Raw genomic sequence first — 26,431 nt, 5'->3', positions numbered from 1 at the left:
AGTGGAGCCAAATGAGAGAGATGATCGATTTTTCTCACTTTTAGTGATCTTACCAGGCTCTAGGGAAATATTTTACTTTTAGAACATCATTAAAAAGTCACTTTTGTATTTATAATTAGCATGAATGCCTACTATTTGTTTCCTGATTAATGTAAAACATTAATGAAAGGACTGCTAGTATTAAAGACAGAATCTTCATTTTTACTTCATTTTTAATTGAAGATGCAAACAAAAATAATTTTTCGTGTTTCGGATATGACAGGAAGTATAAAGTTTCATTTCTGACTCAAGTACAAGTCGGAGCTCCTCATGGCGATGAGGCAGGACATCTCCTTGACCATCTTCATCATGGACACAATCTGCTGTCCCTGCTCACGCAGGACGTCCTGGACCACCTTCTTTTGCTGGGCGCTGAGCGAGATGGTGGTCCTGGCGGTGGGCACGTCCTTGTCCACCTGCGTCTTCTGGTACTCCATCTTCATCTTCACCTGCTTGATGCAGATGTCCAGGTGCTTGAGCTGGTCGCCCATGGCCTGCAGCTCCTTCCTCATGTCCTTCTCGCTGTTGGATAGGACAGGCAGTCCGCTCTGCGTGCTGCCCAGGAGTTTCTTCACGCGCTCCATGGTGGCCTCCTGACGGTATTTGGCGTCCTCGTACTTGTCCGCCAGCCTCTCGGCCGCCTCCCGTAGGCTCTTCCTCTCCTGGCGGTATAGCGCCATCTCCTCCAGCTGCTTGTTCTTCTGGTCTCGCAGCAGCTTGACGCGCTTCTGCAGCTCGTCACGAGCGATGTCTTGCTTCAAGACGTACTCCTCGTGGAACACCTGCGTGGCCCGGCTCAGCAGCTGCAGGCACTCCTGAGGCGAGGGCGACACCTCCTTATCTCCGGCTTTGAGCAGGAGGGGGTTGGTGGAGCTCCGGGCCAGGATGTTGCGGATGTGCTGCTCGAAGGAGTTCCCTGCCACCCCCCGCAGCGGCGAGCTAACTGAGCGTGGGCCGGACTGCGTGCACAGCAGGGGAGGCGAGGGCGGGCGTATGGCGCTGAGCAGGGGCAGGAGGATGCACTCGTAGGTGCTGGTGATGCAGATCATGGTGGCCCCCAGGGTCAAGTCCGACAAGATCAAGAAGCCTTGAATGGGAGCAGACTGGGTAGAGGGGAGGGGCCGCGTGCACACGATGTGCTCCACGATGCAACGCCTCTCCGCAGCCAACTCCGGCAGACTGTCCTTGTCCTCATCGCCGGCGTGAAGAAACGTCTGCAGCTTGCTCACCCAGACGAGGCCCACGCTGTGCACCCCTGCCTCGTGGGTGCAGTGGTAGCGCTGCTTACACAGGGGGTCCCGGTGCAGCCTGATGGGACAGGTGAAGTCCAACTCCTGGGGCTCGTCGTCCTCCGCCGTGGCCACCTTGAGGGTGAGCTCCAGCTCTACGCACTCGAACACGTAGAGGGCCGGCACGGCACCCCCGCCCGGTGCCCACTTTGGCGTCTCGTCCTCTTCCTCCAGCACAACGCAGTGATACAGTGTGCCCGTCTCCGTGGCGATGACGAGGATGCTGGGCACGCATGGCAGGCAGAGGATGGCGCAGGCATCGTAGCCGTAGTTGTCCTCCGCTGCGGGGTACATTGGGAGGGGGCCCACACGCTTGCTCACGCTCACGCCATTCATCTGGCTGGTGTAGCACAGGTAAGTCTCCCCATTCTCATAGAGGATGTACAGAGGGTGGTAAGGCCTCTCTTTGGCAACAGAGACTGGGCCAAAGTCAAAGCCCACCGCTATTTCACCAAGGGATGCTGCGTAGGAGCGGGCAGGGGGGCGCACACTGCAGTCGTCATCACACTGGGACACAGGCACCACTTTGACAGGAGAGTGGGGGGACGTTAAGTTGTAAAAGCGAATTGTGTTGTCTGATGTGAGCAGGACCAGCAGCGGCTCCTCGGTCTCGCTCGGGTACCAGGCCGCCTGCCGCAGACTCACAGACGGTGAGCTGGTGAAGAAGCGCTCGGCCAGCGGGGTGGTCTTGCAGTTGACGCAGCTACGTCCGCCCTCGAACTCTGACCTCTTGCCCCACCGCTGAGGGAGCTCCAGCACCGAGACGCCTCGCTGGCCCACCAGGGCTACGTGGTTCTGCAGGGGGCTCAGCAGCAGCTGGCACACAGGGAAGCGAGGCGGGTTGATGCACAGGAACGTCTGGTAGCCGCCGCTGTGATCCTCCGTCGTGTTTAACTGTCGCAAGCTCGTCGTGTAAAACACGCGGTCCACGTCGTCCCACACGAAAAAGTCCCCGCCTAAACTAAATGTTAGGTTTTTCGCAACCGCTCTTTCATTTGTTTTGGGCTCCGAATCTAGCTTTTCGCGTATTTTCTTGAAAATGTCATGATTTGGTAAGCCGCTCTGCCAGCGGTCTGTTCCGAATGCCGCCATCTCGACCCGTCTCCAAGGGGAAACACTTCCTGGTTACGCTGCCGTTTTACGACAGACGTTTGCCGTATTACGGTGGCCGGTGTCGTATTGTAATTTGCAGAATCACCATGGCGTTGCGGGAGACAGCGGGGCTCTACGAGACACTGAAAGCGGAATGGAACAAAAAGAACCCGAACCTGAACAAATGCGGCGAACTCCTAAGTAAACTTAAGGTAGACTCGCACATCTTAAATGTCGCTTTAGTCTTTGTGAATTGAACCAGGAACGCCTGCTTTTTAACCGCTGCAATCTGGCTAGCTCTGTTAGCTAGCGGAGCTAAGCTTGCTAACGTTAGCCAGCGACAACAACGCTGTCTGTGTTTTCCATTTGAAAATGAATACAGTCATGTCTCAAGGGTGATCCTCACCTCAAAATGTCATCAATGTGTATTTCTTAGTCCAGACGAGAGTTCGCATATAAATGACCACAAACGATAAAGCTAGCGGCTGCTAATAGACTATTTTCATGAGCACCTGTCACATGACCACAAACAGTAAAGCTAACGGCTGCTAATAGACTGTTTACATGAGCGACTGTCACTCAAAACATTCTCTCAGGTTTTACGTTCCATTGTTTTGTAACGAGGCATGTATTTTACGAGATTAATGTACTATGTTCATTCATTAATGTCACTGCCTCCCTTAGTTTTTATACGTCAGCGGTAATAGCTAGCAGGTTAGCATTGTGTCAAATAGATAAGACTTGCATTATGTTTATATTGCCATTTCTTACCACAGGTATCGTTACTGGAGCTCAACTTTCTGCCTACAAGTGGCTCTGCGTTCACAAAGCAGCAGCTTATTTTAGCTCGTGAGTTCTTTTTTTTTTATATCAGTAACATACAGAATATGTAAAGTAAAGTCATTGTTATTAATATCACATCATGTTTTTTTTAGGTGATGTCCTTGAAATCGGAGCCTTGTGGAGCATCCTCAAAAAGGACATCCCCTCCTTTGAGAGATATATGGCCCAGCTGAAGTGCTACTACTTTGACTACAAGTAATGTTTGACGATTAAGCGTTTGAGCTTGCCTTACAGAGCTTCGTGTACATATCCCAATCCCTGTCGCCTTTCTCCAGGGATGAGCTGCCGGAAGCGGCCTACATGCACCAGATCCTGGGACTCAACCTCCTGTTCCTGCTCTCACAGAATCGCGTGTCTGAGTTTCACACTGAGCTAGAAAGACTGAGCGCACGCGACATTCAGACCAACGTGTACATCAGGCATCCTGTGTCCTTAGAGCAGGTAAAGCACATCATTGTAGACTTCCTGGCCCAAAGGAAGGTCACACACGCTCACACATTCCCCAAGCTTCTGCAATGTCACAACATTCATTTCTTCTTCAAATATGTTTGCTCCTTCCTGCCGATGACTTCTTCTCTCGTGACCTGGACAGTATTTAATGGAAGGAAGCTACAACAAAGTGTTCCTCGCCAAAGGCAACATCCCCGCTGAGAGCTACACCTTTTTTATCGACATCCTGCTCGACACAATACGGTAAGGACGCCAACAATAACTTGATGTGGAAGCTGTGTGCACTAACATCATGTTGACTGAAGGCATCCCAGACATGAACGGATGCACTCACATGTGCAACATAACACGACTGATTGCCTGGGCCGGGTTGTTCAAAACTCTAAACCACTGGTTAAGGAGACTTAACCGACTGTTAACTTTAACGGCACCGTCCAAAACTCGGTTAACTTTAACCGGCTGTTAATTTGACGTTAAACTTTATGGATCCAAAGGGCCGCCGTGATATTTTAACAGTGTGGTTAACTCTCAAGATGGAGTTGGCGGCGAACGCTGCCTTCACGAGGGCCTGCTGTCATGTCTCCTCACGTGCATTGCTGGTGTCTGGGTTATGCATCACTTCACACGTTACTGTACATTGCAGCTTGTCAGCACATGACAAATTACTTATCTTTGCAAGACAGAAAAACACGCTTTTAACTGCATAGATTTTAAAGTAAACTATTTTATTGAACCGTGTTAAGCTTGCAATCTCTATCTTAGTCATTGGGCCCGACGTTCATTTTGCTGTAAAGCTGGAAACTACAGTATGTTAAATATTGCTTACTTTCGTGAATAATATGTTTAACTGAAATATTTTTAATTTCTTTTTTTAATTTGTTAAATCGTTTTGCTATCAATTTTTTCGCTAAACCGGAGGCAACAAAATGAGGAATTGTGGGATGTATTTTGGTGCTGGCGAGTGACGTCAACCACACAGTTAACTTTGACGGTGCCACTAACTAACAACGTCACTAACCATGTTTAGAACAACGCATATTTAACAGTCTGTTAGCTAACGGCGGGTTAAGAATCGAACCGGTGGTGAGGGGTTAACCAGTGGTTAAAATGACAGTGTTTTGAACAACCGGGCCCTGGTTGACAAAGGTCCAGCGATGACAACTTTCTGACCTGCAGGGACGAGATCGCAGGCTGCATAGAGAAAGCCTACGAGCAGATCCAGTTCACAGAGGCAACACGCGTGCTTTTCTTCACCTCCCCTAAAAAGATGACAGACTACGCTAAGAAGGTACGTTGATTTTGACTTTTTCAAGTGGAGCAGTCAGTTCCAGTATGTCTGTAGAAAGTGCAACGTGTTCACTTGTTCACTTTGATAACATGTACGGTGACGCTGGAGTCGTAAACTTTAATTGTGCTTGCGTCACATAACTTCCTTCTTCGGTATTCTTCTCTTGACACTCGTCAATGATGCCTGCAGCGGGGGTGGAGTTTGAACGCAGAGAGCTGCTACTCCTTCAGCAGTCAGCAGCAGCGCACGGAGGAGGTCAACATCCCCTCCACGGAGCTCGCCCAGCAGGTCATCGAGTATGCACGACAGCTGGAAATGATCGTCTAACACACACAGTTTCCCATTCATCCCATTCTGCTCATTGTTGACTTTTTTTTTTTTAAATCCCGGCAAAGACTTTTTGTGGCCCACATGTCATTGTGTTCAGTCCACTTGGTGGTTTAGACTGAAGTCCACGGTGCAAAACGTTTGAGCACAACACCACTAACACGTGCAGCAAACATTGTCGCCCCTTCTCGGTATCTTAGCAACCGACAAAGCCAAACTTTGTGTTTTCCCCAATGCCCCTCCATCCCTGTATGCTTTGTAAGCCACGCTTGACCTCATAGTGTAAATTGAAAAAAAAAATAAACTTCTGATGACATTTTGCTTCTATAGTGATTCCTCTGCTTTGTCTTTAAACCGAACACTTCAGTTTTATTGTAAAAATGAAGTACATGCTCGTCTCTATTTAAGTACGGGAATGTAAAGAAAGGATGGAAAAAAGCACACCTGGTAGGAACTCCAGTGTTGCTTGTTTCATACTTGACCTTACTTGAGCATGTTTCTTGTTGGTCGTCTTCTCACTTGCATGCCTTGCAGTGTGAGCCGAGAACTGACTGTTGATACTGCCATCTGGTGGCTCAGGCTGGAAGTGCTTGGCAGCGGTCTTTTTCATTGCTCCCAAGTCTTACATGCAGGTAGGTGAGAGGTTTTAGATTTAAAAAAAAAAAAAACATATTGCCAGCGCTCATTCAAAAACCTGTATGTCCACGTTTCTTTTTTGATTTTTAATATAAATTTGTTTTAAAATGTCAAAAAAAGACCTTTCATTGGACAGCAACGTTTTTCCTTGCCTTTTTTCTCATTTATCCTCTCGCTGCTATTAAAAATGTAGTAGTAGTAGTAGTACTTTATTAATCCCACAGCAGGGAAATTCATCTGCTACAGCAGCAAGCAAGATACACAAGTAAAGAATGCATAGTCATTGACAATGCATGCAATGCATAGACATAGTGAATAAAAAATGGTTCAGGTGTTGTAGAGCCTGACAGTGGTCGGTATGAAGGACCTGCGGAACCTCTCCTTCTTACACCGTGGGTGTAACAGTCTGCTGCTGAAGGAGCTGCCCAGGGAAACAACAGTGTCATGTAGCGGGTGAGAGGTGTTGTCCATGATGGATGTCAGCTTAGCCAACATCCTTCTCTCCCCCATTTCCTCCACGGAGTCCAAAAGACCGTCCAGGACAGAGCTAGCTCGCCTGATCAGTCTATTGATCCTGCTCCTGTCCCTGTCCGTACTGCCCCCTCTCCAGCAGCCCACAGCGTAGAAGATGGCTGAGGCCACCACAGAGTCATAGAAGGTCCGTAAGAGAGTCCTGCACACACCAAAGGACCTCAGTCTCCTCAGCAGGTGGAGGCGACTCTGGCCCTTCTTGTAGAGGGCGTGGGTGTTGACGGACCAGTCCAGTTTGTTGGTAAGGTGAACACCCAGGAATTTGTAGCTGTCTACCAACTCTATGTCCGCTCCCTGGATGTTCACCGGTGTAAAGTGGGATGTTTTCCTCTGGAAGTTAATGATCATCTCCTTTGTCTTGCTGGTGTTGAGTTGCAGCTGGTTAAGCTCACTCCAGCTGACAAAGTCCCTGATGACCGTCCTGTATTCCAGATCGTTCCCCTCCGAAACACAACCAACAATGGCTGTGTCATCGGAGAACTTCTGGATGTGACACTGTGGGGAGTTGTGTGTGAAGTCCGAGGTGTAGAGGGTGAAGAGGAAAGGGGAGAGCACCGTACCCTGAGGGGCACCTGTGCTGCAGAGCACCATGTCAGACACACAGTGACGGAGCCTCACATACTGTGGTCTGTTAGTGAGGTAGTCTATAACCCATGCAGTCAGGTGTTGGTCTACTCCCACACTTTCCATCTTCACTCTGAGCAGTGACGGCTGGATAGTGTTAAAGGCACTGGAGAAGTCAAAAAACATGACCCTCACAGCGCTCCCGCTGTCCTCCAGGTGTAGCAGTGATCTGTGCAGCAGGTAGATCACTGCGTCGTCTACTCCGATCCTAGGCCGGTAAGCAAACTGCAGGGGGTCCAGCTGAGTGCCCACCAGGGGTCGCAGGTGTGTTTACTGTATAGAGCTATCAAATTTAATGTGACAAAGTAAAAGATTAATTCAAAGGCACTTGTAGTCATATACAGGTAAATGTCATTTTCCACTTAATGTTGGCGCTTACACTAAATGAACACTTAAGCCACTGAAACTACACAGAACACATGAAGGATGTATAAAATACTAATAAAAACACGAAATACAATAATTAAATAACTAGTAATAAAAACTCTCGCTTTCATAGGAGCAGAACCTCCAACAGCCTGCGAACAATGACCATGACCCTGACTGTGTGTGTGCGTGTGTGTGTGGCTGCGTGCAGACCGGACAGTAGAATTAGCTGATGTTTTGGTGTGATTCTGCTGACAGTAACCTGTTGATGGACAACACCATCAGTATCCTAAAGTAGTTCTCGAGTGAGTCTCATGTTTACCGACCAAAATTAAGTTTTAAATTCATTTGAAAGAGAGCGTTCGTACACGGATCGCTTGAATTGCGGAACCAGAAATGGGTTTATAACTTGCTGCAGTAGAATTTTTCTGTCAAAACTAGAATGAAACAGGATGAAAGATATAAAGTGCATGATTGGCGTGTATTTACGGGCTTTAGTGGTCCACATCCGGCCCCCATGTCTTGAGTTGACACCTGTGCCATAAAGCAAGCGAAACGGCATGAAGGCCCATTGTTGCTGCACTTGTTTAAAGGGAGGGGGTGCGGGTTGCTCTCCATGGTGCTGAAACCAGCCTCATGCTTTTTGACAGCAGCAGTCACATGCTCACTAGGAAGGCGGGAAAAACCCTTAAAATGATGCAGACAACGCACACTACATTCCCATCACATGGTCGCGCCGCGTGTACGAGCCTGTCAATGATTAGCGCAGGTAGAGAGAGGATGCGAGGCGAGGGAGGAGGGTGACGACGGCGGGAGGGGAGGGGAGGGGGGAGGGATGGAGGGAGGGAGGATGCTGCCAGCGGAAAATGGCTGCTGCAACCTCGAGCCTGTCCTGATCCACCGAGACGACACCGAGGTGGGCTGAGCCAGGCCGAGCCGAGCCGGGCAGGGCCGGGTCGGGCGAGGGGGGACTGAGACGACGACGAAGACGAAGAGGAGGAGAGAGCGGGGCGAGAGGAGCGCGGATGCGGGGAGAATGTGAGCCACATCGGCGTGTGTTTGCTGACAGGAGGCTGACAAGAGCGCGAGGAGAGCCCGGGGTGGGCTCCTGCTGCAAGCAGCGGGCAACGGCCAGCCATGGAGGGCGAGTAAGTCCTGACATTTTATTGTCCTTCTCATCACCATCATCACTAACATGCACGCCAGCAGTGATGGACGCTGAGCAGCCAGTGGTGCACCATCACCATCACCATCAACGTTAAAGCCTCCTAACACGTGACTGCTCCATTAATAACATTAAACGTCATGAAAGCGCAGCAGCGGCGGCAGCAGATGAGCTACGTGGACCACTATCTGCTGTGGCAAATGCATGTATGTGTTCAAAAAAGACAAAATATGGCGAGTTAGGAGACGGGGAGGAGGAGGAAGTGGGGGGCAGCATCGCGCCATTCAAGACGAGAGTCGTCGTGATTTTTATCAACGTGTCTCAGGCTTTCATTATGATTTTTTAAAGGCAAACTTTATGAATGAAATGTGATTTTTTTTCCTCCCTCTTCAGCCCTCCTCCTTCCTTTTTTCCCTCACAGGACCCCCCTCCCCCCATCATCCCTCCCTGCTTCATCCTCACCCACTCACACTTCTTCATCCGATTGTATTATTATATTTATTTACTTTTATTTGTCATTGTAGCTTAAGAGTGCACATGTGAGGCCAGTCGAGTCGAACCCCGCCTGGTTCCGTCCCATTCATAAAAAAAACAACATATATGTCTGCTGGTGTTAATGGGGCGGGATGGAGAGAGAGAATTAGCGAGGGCGGGGGGGGGACGTCGTCTGGTGGAACTATCGCGATGTTTGAGTGTGCACATTGGCCAAAACGTGCACGCGAATGGACGGGCGCGTTCATTGATGTGTGGGAAAGGCTCATTCTTCCTCCTCCTCCTCTTCTGTTTAATCTCTTCTCTTTTTTTCCCCTCACACAAAGCGAGGATGTTTTTTTTCCACGCACGTTGATCCACCCCCTCACGCACGCTAACGTGATTCTCCTTTTTCTTCATCTTTCTTCCCGCGCCAGCGTGCGTGTTCGCGCGGTGGTGATGACACGTGACGACTCCAGCGGCGGTTGGGTGCCACTCGGGGGTGGCGGCCTCAGTCACGTGGTCATATGCAAGGGGCGGAGCAACAACGGCCGGGGGCGGAGAGAGCACGTCATACGCGGGGAGCGGCTGCGAGACCGGGCGGTGAGTGGAAGAAAATGTCGGGGTGATTTTATTTAGTCGGGGGGTGGGGGGATGTCGATACAACCGCCACTTGTGAACTCACTCCCGGTGCGGCACGCCGGTCTCATTGTGTCCCCAGCCGGTGCTGGAGTGCGCCGTCCAGAGGGGGCTGGTCTACAACAAGGTCAACCCCATCTTTCATCACTGGCGAGTGGATGAGCGCAAGTTTGGCCTCACCTTCCAGAGTCCCGCCGACGCCATCTCCTTCGAAAAGGGTCTGCAAGTCGTCTTGGACAAGCTGGACCGAGGTGTGCAAGCAAATTTATTGTGGAGAACAAGTGGGACTGCCTAAACGTCCCCTCTGATGTCTTTCAGGCTCCGACTCTCCCTCGTCATCCACACCAGAGGAGGCAGACACTGAAGATGACGGCCAAGCTGTGAGTACACCTGTTTGTGACTCAACCTCGGGGTCAGTTTCTGTCCCGGTCTCTCGGTCTATAAGGTAACTACCTTTTCCAGGTCCAAAAAGGTACAACTATGTTCCCAATGTGTAGGAGTCAAGTGTACAAAAGGTAACAATCCAGCGACACAGTTTTGGACCTTGTACAATGAAACGGGGGTGTGCCAGGAGACTATCCCTTAGGGCAGGCCGGGGGCCCCACTACTCCAAGATAACCATTGGTACTTTTTTAAAAGACACCAGTAGTTTTCCAAGCTGTAAAAGTAAAATATCAAGGGTATATAAATAGAACACTGAAAGCCAGCAATCCAGGGACCGGGTTTGGGACCTGGTTAAATGAAACCGGGGAGCACTCAGAGTCAATTACTGAACTTTACGGTAATCTTTATTCGTGTGGATAAATACTGGACTCCAGGGTGACTCTTCCCGGTCCGGCACCGGTACCTTCCCAAACTGCCATTGTACCCTTTAAAGGTTCAACAAGAATCAAATTCTATCCTGGCACAACTATACTAATGTGGCATCAAGAGTAAAAATGTGCACCTTTTCTACGCTCAAAAAGGTACAGACACGTTCCAAAAATGTAAAAGTCAAATGTCAAGGGAGTACAAGTAAAACATTCAAAAGATAGCAACCCAGGGACAGGGTTCTGAACCTTGTACAATGGAACTGAGGACCGCTAGGAGTCAATTTCTTCTTTTTTACGATATGGTCTTTGTAATGTGCCTCAGAGGGCTAAATACTGGACTCTTTGTACTTGTTCCATGTCTAAAAAGGCACGGGTACATTTCCAAACTGTAAAAACTCTATAAGGAACAAGAACCAACAAGTCAGTTCATATCCTGGTACAACTACACTTAAGAATTCCATATACCAAAGGCAGCAACCACGAGACAGGGTTTTGGATCTTGTACAATGACACAGTAGGAGTCCATCCCTGACGGCAGACTGGGGTACCCAAACACAGGGCCGTGGCACCAGAAAAGTACGGCCATGTTCCCAAACTGTCATATGTGAAGGGTACACAAGTACAACAAGCTATTGTACGCTTGTGATGTCGTCTTCTTCCTGAGATTGTGTCATCATCAGTTAATGATGTTGATTTGCGGCCTCTGCCAGTCCCATACAGGAAGTGAGTCGTCGTCCAACAGCAGGAAGGAGATGCTCCCCAAACCCATCACCATAGTGACCAGCGAGTCATCTGCCACCTGCTTCGTGCGGACGGAGGACTTCAGTTTCGGATCCGGTGGGAGCACGCAGACGCCTGCTCAGGTGCGTCAATGCTTGAATGGTCACAGTCAGTTTTGGAAGGGTTGGCTGGCACCCTAACGAATGGTGCTAAAATGGGGTACAGTTTAGATGGTGACTTTGGTGGCATGCACAGCTTTTGACAATACATAGAAGCACAAACAAATTTTGGTCCGTAGTGAACTGAGCTTGGTGAAACTGATCTTAGGGTCGGGATCAGTCTTAAGTCAATCTTCCCACATTGAAGTCCCTAGTCCTGTGTCCGCTTGTGCACCAAGTCAAATTAAGATGAAAGTGACCTCTGCTTGGATGAAATTTGAGATGTGAAATAAAAGTCGTCGTCAGCGGGACATTCTGTTCCTGACTCTGTAACTCTACACCATCTCTGCAGATCCACACCAGGCCGGGACAGCACCAGCTCTCGCAAATGACCGCTGCGTTGAACCCCCCAGCGCCACCGCCCCCCCCACCTGCTCCACCATCCCCTCCAGCGGGCCCCCCGACCTCGTCGCCTCTGTCCCCCCTCTCACCCACCATCTCCTTGCTGGAAGAGGGGGACCTACGCAGTGTGGATCCCTGCAAGGACCTGTGGGGGTCCAGAGGGTATGAGGACTATCGGCGAGCCGGGGCCACCAGGACTATGGTCGGGGGGCTGACCGGGGGCGTGGTGGTGGGCAGCGGGGGGAGTCACCAGGACAAGTCAGAGCTGTGCGTGGTCCGCTTTGAGAAAGAGCTGTCCGGGGTGGGGACGGCGGGCTGTGACGTCACCGTGAGTTTGGACAGCAAGGCCGCCCAGCGTCTGTCCTCATCCTCGCCTACCTGCATGTCCATCCCCAACGCTGTGTCCGGCGTGTCCTCAGGGGCCGGCTCCCCCCAGGAGACCGGCAAAGGTTCCCCCTCGCCCTGCTGCATACACACCTCCCTGGCAACGCCTCGATCGCGGACTCGTAAAAGGGGAGGAGGGTCCGGAGGAGACCCCGGGGCCATCTCCCCCGATGATGACAGCCCATGTCCTCAGGCGTCGTCATCGTGCTCGTCCCGCTGCGTGTACTGCCGCTCCGTGTTCAGCGCCTCGGAAAACGGGCGGGGCCGCTGCAGGGACGCCCCGGACCCGGCCCTGCACTGCCTGCGCCAGTGGACCTGTGTGTGGTGCGCAGAGAGCCTGCTCTACCACTGCATGTCGGACTCCGAGGGGGAGTTCTGGGAGCCGTGCTCGTGCGATGACTCCATGGGGGGCCACCCGCACCCCCTCTGTTGTGCCCGCTGGTTGGCCCTCGTGGCCCTGTCGCTCTTTGTGCCCTGCATGTGCTGCTACCTGCCTCTGCGCGCCTGCCTGCGCTGCGGCGAGAGGTGTGGTTGCTGCGGGGGGAAGCACAAAGCGGTCCGATGAGACCAGGCTCGGGCTGGGGGGGCTCTCTTTGAGAGGGGCGGAGCCTGGAAGACCCTCCGAAGCCCCCACAGCCTTCCAACTGCATTCCGCTCTTTCTCTTTTCAACCCGGGGCCTTCTGGACTTGTCCACGCCCGCCGAGGAGGCTGCAGGACCAGGTTCTGCGGCGCCGCATGGAGCCTTCGTTGCGGATTCCCCGCTAATGTAGAGTTAGCGAGCAGAGACTTAATGCGAAGGACGAGGGTGGGTAACCATGGTGTGTTTGAAATGTCCGTTTAGAAAGAAAAAGACAAAAAAAGAGATTGTTGAGGTGATTTTAATTGGTCTATTTTACTACATGTCAGACACACGCTACCACACACTCACAGGAGGGGAAAACGTTAACGGTTTCGTGTTAGCCTGCGTCATCCGTGGTCAGATGAGCAGACATCACCCTTTACCTCCAAACTTTACCTCACGCGCCGCCCCGCCACACGTCCGCTAGCTAGAGGAGGGACGAGAGAGCGGCCTCGGAGACGACGTCTCCACCAAACGCAACGGGACAATTATCCGTAAGGGAAGTTGCAATGACAACCACTAGACTTGACGTGATGGTGCTTTGTAACCGTAGGGAAGTTCAAGGAATGGAGAATTAACACCTTCACATGTTTTCATCAACACCCCCAAAGACAAACAAACCCGACTAACTAATCTGTGGATGTAGGAAAAGTGCAATGAACAATGTATTTAAAGATTATTTTTGTACGTCAACTAAGGTGAAAAGTGTTGCTAAGCGAATACTGTCGTGTGTTACTGTGACCAAGAGCAAGGGGCCGCAACATTAGCTACGCCTGCGCAATCTAACGACATCCGATACAAAAGATATTCACCTTTAAAAGTGAGCATTATCATCTTTGCGAAAATGTTGATACAGCTCTGGCTACACTGTGCAGGCGTGCCTAATTAAGTGGCCGGTAAACAGCAAAATAGTGGCGGCGGTGCGCTCGCAGGGAAACATGAAGTTAAGAGCCAGAGAGACTTAAAGCTGCTACTTTAAATTGAAATGCTCCCTCCCGCCACCCTTCACATTTTGCTGAGTCGTAACATTCCTGGCTATTCTTACGTGACAATTTTCTGTCTTTACGGCAAATATCGGAATCCTTCTACCGCAGCGTAACAACAACAAAATTCAAGACTTTTCTCCGGCTCCACCATTATAGACAACAAATAAACGACCAGTCAAAAGTTTGGAGACATTTTCGTATGCTTTTCAATGAGAAAGTGTCTCCAAACTTTTGACTGGTATTGTATATTTACTGTACGGTTCAGTTCGGTTATATCTGCGCTAGCTACGCAAACAACACAACATCATAGCGTACCTACATGATAACACACCTGCCGGAGAATAAGACCAAGCTGGAGGGATCACTGTTGCCAACCTAGCGACTTTGTCGCTATATAGTAACTCATCGTTTATCACGGTTAATTGGTTCCAGATCCAACCGTGGTAAGTGAATTTACGCAAAGTAGGATTCAATATTAATAAACTGAATAGTTTCATAAACCCGTTTATGGCTTTCTAAATACAGGTTTTAACATTATTAGAGCCCCGTAGACATGAAATAACGCCCCTATAGTCACTTTTACACTCCTATTATTCTTTGTTTACATCACACTGCGCAGGCTACGGGATCACTGCATGGACAAAGGGCGGCTGCGGCAAGCATAGCAAGCTATCGAGCTAACTAGGTAGCCTCTCCAATTCACTTCTAAATTTAATAAAATGTTCCAAACGGAGTGGGGAAGACGGACAAAGAAGCCAAAAACTTACCACGTCCACACGGAATGAGAGGAGAAACTTTTTTTCTTTTACTCGATCACAGCCACGGCATGTCCGTCTCATGCCATGGCATGTCGGCTCGGCTCTGCTGACTCAGTAGCCATCTCCATGCAGTGTAACGTTATGTCTCATAACATTCCTGATGCCCAGAGACCACAATTACTACACATAACTTGTCTTTCAATATTTTTGGACTAATGATAGGCCATACTCAAACACAAAACATTTTTATTAATTTATTCATTATTAAAAAAAAAAAGTGATATAGTGAGGCAGCGATATTCAAAACGCGATATAGCAAGGGACAACTGTATTTAGTGAGTGATCGGACCTCTCTAGATTTTTTGAAACAGAGTATTGCTCTTCTAAACGAGTAGTGGGTGCTCTTGTGGGCCACCGCCCCGTCAAAAAGCACTCACAATCGGCTAAAATGACAAAAATGTCCACAACCTATTATGCAAATCTGACAATTACATATCCCCACCACTGCCACAAATAGATTGCGGTCCTGTAGGGAAACACAGGATTATATAATAAAAATGTAATCCTCCTTCCGGTACTGTTACAATAGCGCTTTCTGCATAATAAATTACATTCTGACACACAAGCAACAATACCGTCGACCAATCAGCAGACAGCAAACACAGATGATGCTCACGTAAAAATAGCCAACGCGCGTTTTCCTCTTTCATCTCCTTTGCAGCGGCTCTGGAAAGTTCTCCCGCCAAACTGCAATACTCCGTGACACGGAATGGCATCATAACAACAATGAAGCAGTCGAGGCTAAAGATGGAAGCATGAATGAACCTTATAACTGAAGTCGGTCCCCCCCCCCCACCTCTACCACAAGCAGCCTTCCTAACGAGGTTGTTCCAGGAATCTAAAACTGCCATTCCCCATCCTCGTGCTCCTAAAACACACACACACACACACACACACACACACACACACACACACACACACGCTGACTTGAAGATGCAGATGGACCAAAGCAGTAAAGCCATCGTGCACACGTTTATTACTTCCTTCCTTCCTTACGCTCCATTGATGGTGTTCCAGGCCCCCCCTTCACATCCCTCCCCATTCTTCTTACATCTTAATAAATGTGCCTTTTTATTTGAGTAATCAATCCCTTTTTGATTTTCAAGTAACTCTGTATTCACTACTTTTCATTTCTGCCAATGTGCATATTTTCAAATGTACGTATTTATTATGATGATTATGAGTTTCAAAGTAATTAATGAGATATGACCTGTTTATTTATTTATGGAGATATTTATTCTTTATTTTGGTTTTGTTTTTCTTTTGTTTTTTTCCTTGAGGCAGATTTTTAATCTTCCGTGCTGTCTTACTTCTGACTTTGTGCCAATGTGCTGCTTTGAGGTGTTACATATCGTGGGTTTGTATCATTATTAAACCCTCACTCTATATTTTACACACTGCTGCCATTTTTACGCTTTTTTCCAAACCATGGAAGGAGGGAATTGTGAGGTTAATGACAAAAATAATGGTTTATTCCATGAATGTTAATAATAATAATAAGAGTGGTTTACTTAGCAGAGTACATGTGCTGCCTTTTGTGCTTGAGGATCTCCGTGGACGTGAGGTTCAGGTCTTCATTGCAGACGTCACAGTGGTAAACTCTGCTTAGGCTGGAGCGGGCGGAGGAGGAGGAGATTGGCTTTCTGCCATCTTCCCCTTAAAAACATCCACCAAAAGCTTGACATGAGTATTTCCATCCTGAACATCTTACATCTGCATAAGACAGGGGTGTCCAAAGTGAGGCCTGCAGGCTATTTGCTGCCTGCCGGTGTTTCTTTTATTGGCCCGAAATATAATTGAACAAGAAAACGACAAAAAAATTATAAATATATTGTGGGAATAAAGTTAATTTTACAAGAATTTATGAGAAGAAAGAAAAAAAAAACATATTAAACAGAAATGGGGGAAAAAAAACAGCTGTAGTTTTATGAGAATGAAGTCAAAATATGAGGAAAAAGTTGCAATTTTACGAGAATAAACTTGCAATATTTTAAGGAAAAATAACGTCATTTTGGTAGCAAAGAGTTGATTGTTATTATAGTTGTTTGTTGTTTTAAAGCCGTGATATTATGAAAAATAAACAACAGAAAGTTGCAAAATTGGCTTGGGGGAAAAAATTATAATATTATGAGAATAAAGTCAAAATATTCTGGGAATAATAATAGAGAATTTACTCAAAGAAATATTTATATATATATATATATATATATATGTCCCTCACTGGATAAAGACTGGACACCCCTGGCATGTCTGACGCTGACAGAAGACATCAGAAAATAAAGGCTGCCCACCTTCGTCCTGCTGCTGTTCCCCCGCTGGCCTGCAGGTGGTCTCATGCTGCATGCGCTCCAGAGGGGTCAGTGGCATGTAGAGGTCACAGTGGGGACAGTTCCAGAAGGTCCGCAGGCACTCGCTGTACAGGTCTCTGGAGTCCTGGAAACACCAGCATCACACTTTACCAACTTTTTATACACCCTTTACTGTTAACACCACTGAACCAAGTAGAAATAATCTGTTTGAGGGTCAAACTGTGGCCATCGTATTAACTGTACAGCAAGGGGGCACAAACTTTTTCCAACATGCTGTTTCCCACACGTTTGTTTATTTGTGGCGGATCACCACAAATATATTTGGTGCTCGGTCATAAACACATTATAACGGGACTGTGTGTGAATGCAGTAGATGGCATCGTAACTCTGCTTCGCAACACACCTCACACGCACCTGGTCTGCCAGAGAATAAGAAGTACCGGTGGTTGCAGGAGGGAGCAGTGTTGCCAACTTAGCCATTTAACAGGTATTCAAACCCCTCTAGGTTGTCTTATTGGACACTCTTGAAGACTCTTAACATGAAAGCACGTATCACTCTTCTCAACAAGCAGCGTGTCCTGCTGCGCTCCCCAAATCTAAAAGCACTCACAGGTGGCTCCGTCTTGTTTGTGACAGAAATGCAAAAGCACAAATGCAAATTACAGGATGACGGTAGCTCAATATCTGCTAAGCAATCTCAACACATCCACAGCTTTGCTTTGATCTCATTAATAATGAATTCATTTTATTTTTACAATTTACAGAGGGACAATAAAAAACAAGCCTCGACCTAAAAGTGGCCCCCTGCGCTGTAGGCGATGTTTGAAGTCCCATTTTAACATTTTTAGCTGTCATCATCTTCAACTGGAATGTCAAGGCAAGTCGAGGCGGGGCCTTAAATGTAAAGACAATGTGATGAGTCAGCAGTCCACTCACGGCTAGACAGTTGTAGGTGAAGAAGCTGGTGACGCGCAGGCCCCCCTTCACGGGGTCGGGCTTGGCTTCAGCGCCCAGAAACAGCGGAGTGACGCTCGCCGTGGTGCCGAGAGACGCGTCTGACTCAGGCTGAGGTCCGACGTACAGGTTCTGTGTCTGGAGGGCTGAGAGCCTCTGCAGGCTGTAGCTGATCTTAAGATGACAAACATAAAAAGCTCGGCGTCTTTGAAACAGGAAGCATCCAGTCCGCCTCATTACCTCGTTGTACAGCAGGAAGCGGACCAGACGCTCGCTCAGCTTGTCTGTGGCTTTGCGGGACACGCCGGTGGGACTTTGCCCCAGCTGGGCCAGCAGGAGGCGCTCCCACTCGGTCCTGAGGCTGAGAGCGTTGGACAGCACCTTGAGGGCCTCCTCTGGCTCCTTCAGCTGCAGTTCCAGCCAGCCGTCCACCACCAGCCGAGAGCAGTCTGCATTGCTGTCCACCGTGTTGGCCACCAGCAGCAGAGCCTGGGGGGGGGGCTTGGACGTCACGACACGCTCGACTTCCTCTTTGCTGTCCTGCTGGCTTGATGGAACTCACCTGCAGCGCAGGAACACGCACGCAGTTGGACAGGTAGGGCCTGTTGGTCTCCAGCAAGGTGACGAAGGCCAGCAGCTGATGTTTGCTGCTGTCTCGTCTGTCTGGTCCTGCATGCGTCACAATGATTAGGCACTTGTTTTAGTTAAGTATTTAAAGCATATGATTATTTTACAACGTCATCCTGTATACCAGTGGTGTCCAACGTGCAACCAGCAGCTGTTTTTTTATTGGCCGGCAGCACATTCTAAAAATATCATTTAACAAGAAAACTTAAAAAAAAAACAACAGCAGCAAAAATGGAAAAATTAACAGTAATTTTACAAGAATAAGGTCTAAACATTAAGAGAAAAAAGTTGAAATCTTGAGCTAAAGTTGGAATTTTAAGAGAATAAAGTTGTAATGTTATGAGTAAAAATAACAATTTTAGTCGTATAAACTTGAAATATTAACATTGTTATTAGAAATATACTGTTATTAGAAAAAAAGTTGAAATATTATGAAAAACAAAGAAAACAACAAATGAAGTTGTCATTTTTGCATACCGTAATTAGGTTGCTGAGAAAATTATAACGATACGAGAATAAAGTCAAAATATTACGGGATTAAAGTCATAATTACGAAAAGAAGAAGAAAAAAGAAGAAAGTTTAAATAGTTGGAAAATTAAAAACAACAATGGAAAAAACAGCTGTCTTTATACGAGGATAACAGTCGCAATTTTACGAGAATAAACTTATATTATGAGGAAAAATAATTCAATTTTAGTACCACAGAATTGAAATATTTAAAAAAACGCTCTTTTTTAATGTCATAATATCATGAGGAACATCCATCCATCCATCCATCCATTTTCTATACCGCTTCTCCTCTTTAGGGTCGCAGGGCATGCTGGAGCCTATCCCAGCTGACTTGGGGCGACAGGCGGGGTACACCCTGGACTGGTGGCCAGCCAATGGCAGGGCACATATAGACAAACAACCATTCACACTCACATTCATACCTATGGACAATTTAGAATCTCCAATTAACCTAACCTACATGTTTTTGGATGTGGGAGGAAACCGGAGTACCCGGAGAAAACCCACGCACGCACGGGGAGAACATGCAAACTCCACACAGAGATGCCCAAGGGAGAATCGAACCCAGATCTTCCCGATCTCCAGACTGTTACTGTGTTGGCCAACATGCTAACCGTGCGGCCCTCATGAGGAACAAACAAAACAAAATAAAGTTGTACTTTTTGGAAAATTATGTTGGGGAAAAAGTTATAAAATTATAGGAATAAAGTCATAATATTACAAAAAGAACATACAGTATACAAAGAAAGAAGAGTGAAGTTAGCTTTTTAACTTATATCACAAAGCTGAGATGCATTTTTTTCTTGAAATACAGATAACTTGTTAGCATATCGACATGTGTTGCTTTACAAAATATCACAGTGGCGAAGTTGCATCCTTTCAACGTTTGGACACAAGTTAGTGTAAAAAAACAAATGATTTACAAACGAAGCAGAGAAATCTGCGACTATGCGGGGAGTGAATACCAAACTGAGTCTAGGCGGCGATGTGATCAACACACTACAGTATATCAGGAAGTGCACCATTGTTCAGCAGCTTCTTTCCCTCATGCAAAAAGGGAGAAAAAATTCTGCCATTTTAGTTTTTACGTGTTCCTTACCCACGTCCCGGACGTCATCCTGAGGCACGTGTAACACCTCGGGGTCGCTGGCAAACACGCTGGTGGGATGGATGACGATTCCCTGCTTATTCTTGGTATGGAACACCTGCGTGTAAATGCGAGACAGCGCCGTTGCAGACAACTTCAAAAGTTAATTCAAATGGCGGCCGGGCGTAGGGACCTGCTCGGTGTCCTTGCGGGTCGCGTTGTGCTCGTCGGGCAGAGCCAGCTGCGGGTAGAGCCCCCGACACAGCAGCAGCTTGAGGAGCGCTTGTTGGCGGGACGACAGGTCCTGACTGGCGCTGACGGCATCCTGAAGCTCCGACACGTTGTGACGTAGCTTGAACTTCACTTCCTGTGGTGTGCCGCACGGGAAAAACGTGGAATCTTTTACGTTCACATTTCAGCACTCAAACAAATGAGGCGAGGTTATGAGGCGAGAGTTATATGAAAACCTGCCTCACCTGGATGTCTACGTTCGCTCCGGACTCCTCCTTGTTCTTCTTCCTGCTTCTCCTTCTTCCCACCTCGTCCGTGTCGGATCCAGAGGAAAACGCTCCTTCCTGACCCTCTTCCAGACGGAGGACTTTCCGCTTGGTGCCCTCCTGCTGCTCGTGGTCCCTCTTCATCTGATGAAGCTTCCGCCTCTCCGTCAGACGCTCGCGGCGCTGCTGGCGGTCGCCGCCCTCCAAGGTGCTGCCTCCGCTGCCATCGTCGTCACCTTCCAGCAGGCCGTGGCTCCTCAGCAGCTCCTGGTTAGTACAAAGGTATGAAACAAGGCGGCCAATCAGAATGCTTTAAGCTCATCACAGGCTTGCCTTGAATTGTCGGCGCAAGTTGACCATCTCATAGAGACGCTGCTCCTCCAGGCCTCGCCGCCGGCACCACTTTCTGGAACCGCCGCCTCGCTCGCCCTTCACCTGTTTAAAACACAGGTCGCTTCATTAGGTACACCAGCGGCTCACATAGCGAGAGTAGAACTCAGTTTGTTTATAGTCCGGCTGTTGTTGTAGGAAGTTCTAGACTGTTTTTCCCACCAATTCCTCTACATTCACAACTATTTCCCTTCATTTTCTGTGGAAAGCTTCCAACTTTTGAAAATTGCCAGTATTTTGCAACCCCAATAGCAACACATTGTTATAGTATTATCTCACAACTAACATTATTACCTGAATTATTTTAACCTAATTAGATTATGCAGGTGTATTTATATATTATATTGCTATCTGGATACCTCCACCCAGGCATTGAAGGTGTTGAGCAGCGTGAAGGGGTCTCCCTGGTTGCAGTGCAGGGGCTGGCGGGCGGTGGTGCAGTCGGGGTTGTGCTGGGAGCTGCGCAGGAATGGCGACTGGACGCTGAGGGCGGCAGCCACTGTCAACACGGGCTCCACCAGGTTGAACAAGGAGCCCAGCACCAGCATCTTCCCTGAGGGACACGGACACGGACACACACACACACACACACTCGAGTTTCCATCACATGTGTCCAGGATATTGATCACTCCATAAACCTGATATTCCAGAATACCGATGACGACGTCGACCGGCAGTTGAGCCAGCAGACTCCCAATAGAGGTCAGCTCGCTGTGGTGGTCCAGCGCCCCCTGCTCCTTGAGGTAGGTAATTGCGGTCTGAATGCTGGCAGCGGGAGGAGGATCGATGAAGACAAAAGAAAGCGGATCTCCGAGGCCCATGCTTTTCATCTGCGAGAACAAAGCGTACCGGTGGACTCAAGTAGGATGTGCGATCACAGCGCTGTTGTACTCTCTACACACCTGCAGGACCAGCGAGTCTAGCGCCACCCGGTGGATCTCGGGCACGGGGTACGAAGCAAAGGCGTCATAGTCGGACTCGGCGTAGAGGCGGTAGCACACCCCGGGGCCCGTGCGGCCAGCGCGACCTTTCCTCTGCTCCGAGCTTGCTCGGCTGATCCAGAACTCCTGCAAGCGCTGCATTTTGGCCTTGGGGTCAAAACTCATCTCCTTCACCTTGCCTGGGAAAAAAAACAAAAAAAAAAACGGATTTTCATTTGAAAAAGTTTAATTAAGAAGTCAATAAAGAAGTCAATTAAGAATAAATCATTTTGGAATAAATATAATAATAAATACTGCATATCTAGGATTCAGATTTGATATATTTGTTAATTAAATACTAGTACTGACAATATACGCAATAATACTACACAAGTATGGTATAATATCATAATTGTTATTACTATTACCATTATCTTTGGGATTTTGGAATACTTTTTAGCCAACAACTGACATCAAATTATTCATTTTTTCAATAATAATAAATAATAAAGTGAAAACAGCGCAATTATCATGACTGTTGTCTGGCAATTTATTATGAGCAATATTCAAAAACACTTGATATAGGATTTTTATATAGGTTAGGGTCATTTTAATAATAATACACCTAATCAATAGGCATTTTATAATAAATAAGTAAATCAATCAAATAAATAGAATAAATACGTAAATAAATAAAATAAATACATAAATGAATACTAAATAAATTAAATAAGATTTTTTTTTACAAAAAATATATAAAATAAAAAAGGCCTTTTTTAAATTTTAATTAAAAATTTTATAACACTCACACATCCAAATGCACTCGATAGGCAATTATTATAATAATAATAATAATTATTATTATTATAATTATATAGCTGAGCTATATCTTTTACTATATAAGTGATATTATTATCAAATAATTACTATTATTATATTTATAATTTAATAACAATAATAATACACTCAATGTTTTTTTAAATTAATATTAACATTTAATAATGAAAGCTTAATATCCAAAAAGACAACCCAAGTGAATTAGTCTACTAATGTACTAACGTGTATTTTGCTTACCGGAGTCCACAACAAAGCGTACTCCATCGATGGTGACTGAGGTCTCTGCGATGTTGGTAGAGATGATGCACTTCCTGACACCAGGTGGCGCTATATCAAACACCTACCAATAATGCCATGACAAATGTGTAACGCTGCTTAATGGCGATAGGTCCGAGATGCTGCAAAGCTGCACGAGCGCTACCTTGTCCTGCTGAGCCAGGGAAAGCGTGCTGTGCAGTGGCAGCACGATCCAGCGGCGCGTGTGCGTGGCGTAAACCTGACATGCCTCCTGGATGGTGCCGATCTCGGCCACGCCGCTGAGGAAAACGAGCAGGTCGCCGCGCTCCTCCGGCGGGTAGCGCTGATCGATGCCCTGCAGGATGCGCAGGTAAGGCCGAGGGTCCATCTTTTCCGAGCGGGACGGCTGCTCTTCCGGTGGGACGGGCTGATAGATCACCTGAGCGGGTCATGTGATAAGACTAGTCATTACAAATATACGGTAATAGAGGACATGATAACATGTGGTGTGCCCACCTGTATGGGGAAGAGCCTGCCTGGCACCTGCAGCACAGGAGCGCCGCCAAAGTAGTCGGAGAAGAGCTTGATGTTGATGGTGGCCGACATGAGGAGGAGGCGCAGGTCGGGGCGCTCGGCCAGCAGGGTACGCAGGACGCCCAGCAGGAAGTCACAGTGCAGGTGTCGCTCGTGCACCTCGTCCACAATCAGCACCTGGTACTGGTCCAGCGTCTTCTCCTGCTGGATCTGCCTGAGGAGCAGGCCCTCTGTCAGGAAGATCAGCTTGGTGGCGGTGGTCCGCGTGGTCTCGAAGCGGATCTGGTAGCCCACCTGGCAAAACATGGATGCATGTTTAGACTAGAAATGCAATGACTGCATGAACATGAACAATAGAAATACATAGAAGTTGTAAACATATAGTGTACACCAGGGGTCACCAACGTGGTGCCCACGGGCACCAGGTCGCCCCCCACAACCACATGAGGTGCCTGCAAGCCTGCTTTTCATTCAGGTTTTCAGTTAATAATGAAAGAACAGTAGAAAGAAATGCATTCTGAAATACAAAATGTGAGTTGTGGACACCAGCATTTTGTTAATGTTCTGGTAAAACAAGCATATTTGCTTTGTTTGGGTTTAAAATAAGCTGTGAAAATAAATGTTACAAAAATGAGTAGCTCTTGGCCATTTTCATTTTGTAAAAGTAGCTCTCACAAGGAAAAACGTTGGTGACACCTGGTGTACACTGTATACATCTAAAAAGGTATAGCGTGACAAGTTTAGCTTTTTATTTGGCTCTTTTCGTTGGAAGAGTACCAGTGACGGCAAAGCGGAAAAGTTTAATGATAACCATAGAACGGGAAGTGTGTCACATCCCTAGGCTGAGTGTTTCTCACACATTTATTAGAGGCCCGCCACAAATAAATATTCTCATGCAAATTTTGAACGCTACCTGTTGCGAACTTCTGGCCCTACGTCTGAGACCGACTTGCTGGCTTTTGGGCTTTGTCGTTGAAACTATTTCCGAAACGGTAATGCTAACAGCTAAGCTGCATGGATACAATGTGATAATATGGGAACATCTCTTGCTTCAGATCAATAGATGTGTGCTTGCATTACAGGCAGGCCCATAAATAATAGATGAATGAAAAGTACAACAAACAGGGAATTGCCTTTGGGGCAGAGACTCGCCTCCCGAGCACACGCTTAACCTCATAGTCTCTGCATCACGGAATTTATTGTGTTGACCTTTTATTGTTAACCATGGTTCACTTCTTTTTGGAATCGTATGACAGTCACAAAAGTTAAAGCATGTGATGTGTTTAGATAACCTTGTTCCCACTCCTGTATTTTAGCTATTTCAGTCAAAGTTGTTGTTTTTCAAATTAACTATTGCCAGTGGTCAGCTTCTTGCATGACAGTTACGAATGTTAAAAAGTGACTGAACACATTACCTGCACAGTTTTTATGAAACAAAAACGGGACACATCAACTTTCGAGGTTCCACTGTATTCTCCAACAAGCATCCTTGTGTCCCTGGGAAGTTACTCTTATGATTTTTACAAGTAAAAAGCAGGATTTGGTGGTATAGGACAAACCTTTGAGCCGTACTGGTTGAGACTTTCATAGCTGACCCTCTTGGCCAGGGAAATGCAGGCAATACGTCGGGGCTGGGTGCAGGCTATGTTTGTGAATCCGGCAGAGAGGAGATACTGGGGCACCTGAGTGGACTTCCCGCATCCTGTGTCGCCAGCCACCACCACCACCGGGTGCCGCCTCACCATCTCCACTATGCGGTCTCGGTACTGGAAGATGGGCAGGTTCTTCTGCTCCCGGCGCAGCTTGGCCAGCTTGCCGAAGCTCTGCCTCTGGCTGAAGTCCAGAAAGTGGAGGAGGGCCAGGCGGAAGTCCGAGATCACCTGAGAACTTAGACCTGATGGGTCTCGCCTGTGGTTGGGATGAGATCTTCCAAGTCGCTCCTCGATGTCTCTGGTGCACACTGACACGTTGATACGGTAGCGAGCGTCATACTCCTTAGGGAGGTCCAAAGACCCAGTCTGAACTCTGGCTCTGCTCCCTTCAGGGCTGGGACCGGGTCCACACATGTCCCTCTTTAGCTTAAACCTCTGGAAGCGGTCAAAGAAGGCCCAGAAGTCTTTGTGTTCCGGACTGCCAGCTTGAATGTAGTCGCTCGGACGGAAGAAGATGTCATCCAGCTGGGCTCGGCAGTGCGGACTGTCCCAGTCCCAAGACCGACTGTGGACCCTCCCATCTACATCCATAGTCCTGGTCCCTTTCCACCAAAAGATACCTTAAACTTGTCGACTGACTTCACTTGAAAGCCGTAAGCAGCAACATAACGCAACGGTTAACTTCACCTTTAAAGACGTTTGACATGAGCAAAAATTTCCAGAGGGTTGAATTAATCTTACATTTTATCTGAATTAAATATATGTGAAGCAACAATGGACACTGTTCATAGCAGTGACAGGAAACATTAACAGTAGGACTAACTTCCGGTCCGTTCCCAAGAAGACGTCCGACAGAGAAAAGCGTCGTAAAGGTTCCGAGGTAAACCGACGACTTCAACGAAAGATAATACCTGTACGTCATGTTTACTATTAATTATTGTGGTACAAAAAGATCGAAAATACAGTGCATAAAATGTAACTATATTATATATACATTATATTATATATTCATAAAAAACAATGTCAGCAACATGTAAGAAATACAGTACAACTAATGTGTAGGAAATATAAATATTGGCAATATGTGAGGAAAAACAAATAATAATAGCAATATGTACAAAATAGAAATAATGTTAGCAATGTGTTCAGAAAAACAAAGAAATAATAATGGCAATGTGTACAATATACAAATAGTATTGGCAATACAAACCAAGTC

The 26,431-nt window shown here is 47.4% G+C and overlaps 4 protein-coding genes across 5 annotated transcripts; 2 read left to right on the top strand and 2 right to left on the bottom strand.

Annotated features, from left to right (window-relative positions):
* Positions 1–216: 216 nt before the first annotated feature.
* nup88 (nucleoporin 88) lies at positions 217–2,605 on the bottom strand. The gene has a single exon (XM_054794156.1). It carries the CDS (start codon positions 2,418–2,420, stop codon positions 276–278), a length of 2,145 nt encoding a protein of 714 aa, XP_054650131.1. The 5' UTR covers positions 2,421–2,605; the 3' UTR covers positions 217–275.
* Positions 2,467–5,649, top strand: psmd8 (proteasome 26S subunit, non-ATPase 8). Its single transcript, XM_054794157.1, has 7 exons — positions 2,467–2,632; positions 3,197–3,269; positions 3,356–3,458; positions 3,539–3,704; positions 3,856–3,956; positions 4,890–5,001; positions 5,191–5,649. Exons 1-7 carry the CDS (start codon positions 2,528–2,530, stop codon positions 5,326–5,328), a joined length of 798 nt encoding a protein of 265 aa, XP_054650132.1. The 5' UTR covers positions 2,467–2,527; the 3' UTR covers positions 5,329–5,649.
* A 1,620-nt stretch (positions 5,650–7,269) lies between these two features.
* dhx34 (DEAH (Asp-Glu-Ala-His) box polypeptide 34) lies at positions 7,270–26,042 on the bottom strand. Of its 2 annotated transcripts, XM_054794573.1 has the most exons (17): positions 25,123–26,042; positions 23,546–23,857; positions 23,214–23,468; positions 23,030–23,132; positions 21,938–22,155; positions 21,691–21,865; positions 21,395–21,588; positions 20,979–21,080; positions 20,625–20,912; positions 20,342–20,515; positions 20,161–20,266; positions 18,486–18,592; positions 18,164–18,412; positions 17,906–18,097; positions 16,952–17,093; positions 16,172–16,316; positions 7,270–7,402 (listed from the first exon to the last, which is right to left on the bottom strand). In XM_054794573.1, the coding sequence occupies exons 1-17, from the start codon at positions 25,804–25,806 to the stop codon at positions 7,390–7,392; spliced, it is 3,459 nt and encodes a 1,152-aa protein (XP_054650548.1). In that variant the 5' UTR covers positions 25,807–26,042; the 3' UTR covers positions 7,270–7,389. The 2 variants fall into 2 exon arrangements, 1 of the variants encoding a protein (XP_054650548.1); XR_008573189.1 differs by lacking the exons at positions 7,270–7,402; positions 16,172–16,316 and having other exon boundaries at positions 16,958–17,093; positions 17,906–18,092.
* Positions 8,302–16,603, top strand: spred3 (sprouty related EVH1 domain containing 3). Its single transcript, XM_054794574.1, has 6 exons — positions 8,302–8,633; positions 9,559–9,724; positions 9,843–10,011; positions 10,079–10,140; positions 11,283–11,435; positions 11,803–16,603. The coding sequence occupies exons 1-6, from the start codon at positions 8,623–8,625 to the stop codon at positions 12,799–12,801; spliced, it is 1,560 nt and encodes a 519-aa protein (XP_054650549.1). The 5' UTR covers positions 8,302–8,622; the 3' UTR covers positions 12,802–16,603.
* Positions 26,043–26,431: the final 389 nt, after the last annotated feature.

The sequence above is a fragment of the Dunckerocampus dactyliophorus genome, chromosome 12 (genome assembly GCF_027744805.1).
Source record: "Dunckerocampus dactyliophorus isolate RoL2022-P2 chromosome 12, RoL_Ddac_1.1, whole genome shotgun sequence".
In the NCBI taxonomy this organism is placed as follows: Eukaryota; Metazoa; Chordata; class Actinopteri; order Syngnathiformes; family Syngnathidae; genus Dunckerocampus; species Dunckerocampus dactyliophorus.
The sequence above is the reverse complement of the archived record's forward strand: the minus strand, read 5'-3'. Positions and strand labels throughout refer to the sequence as shown.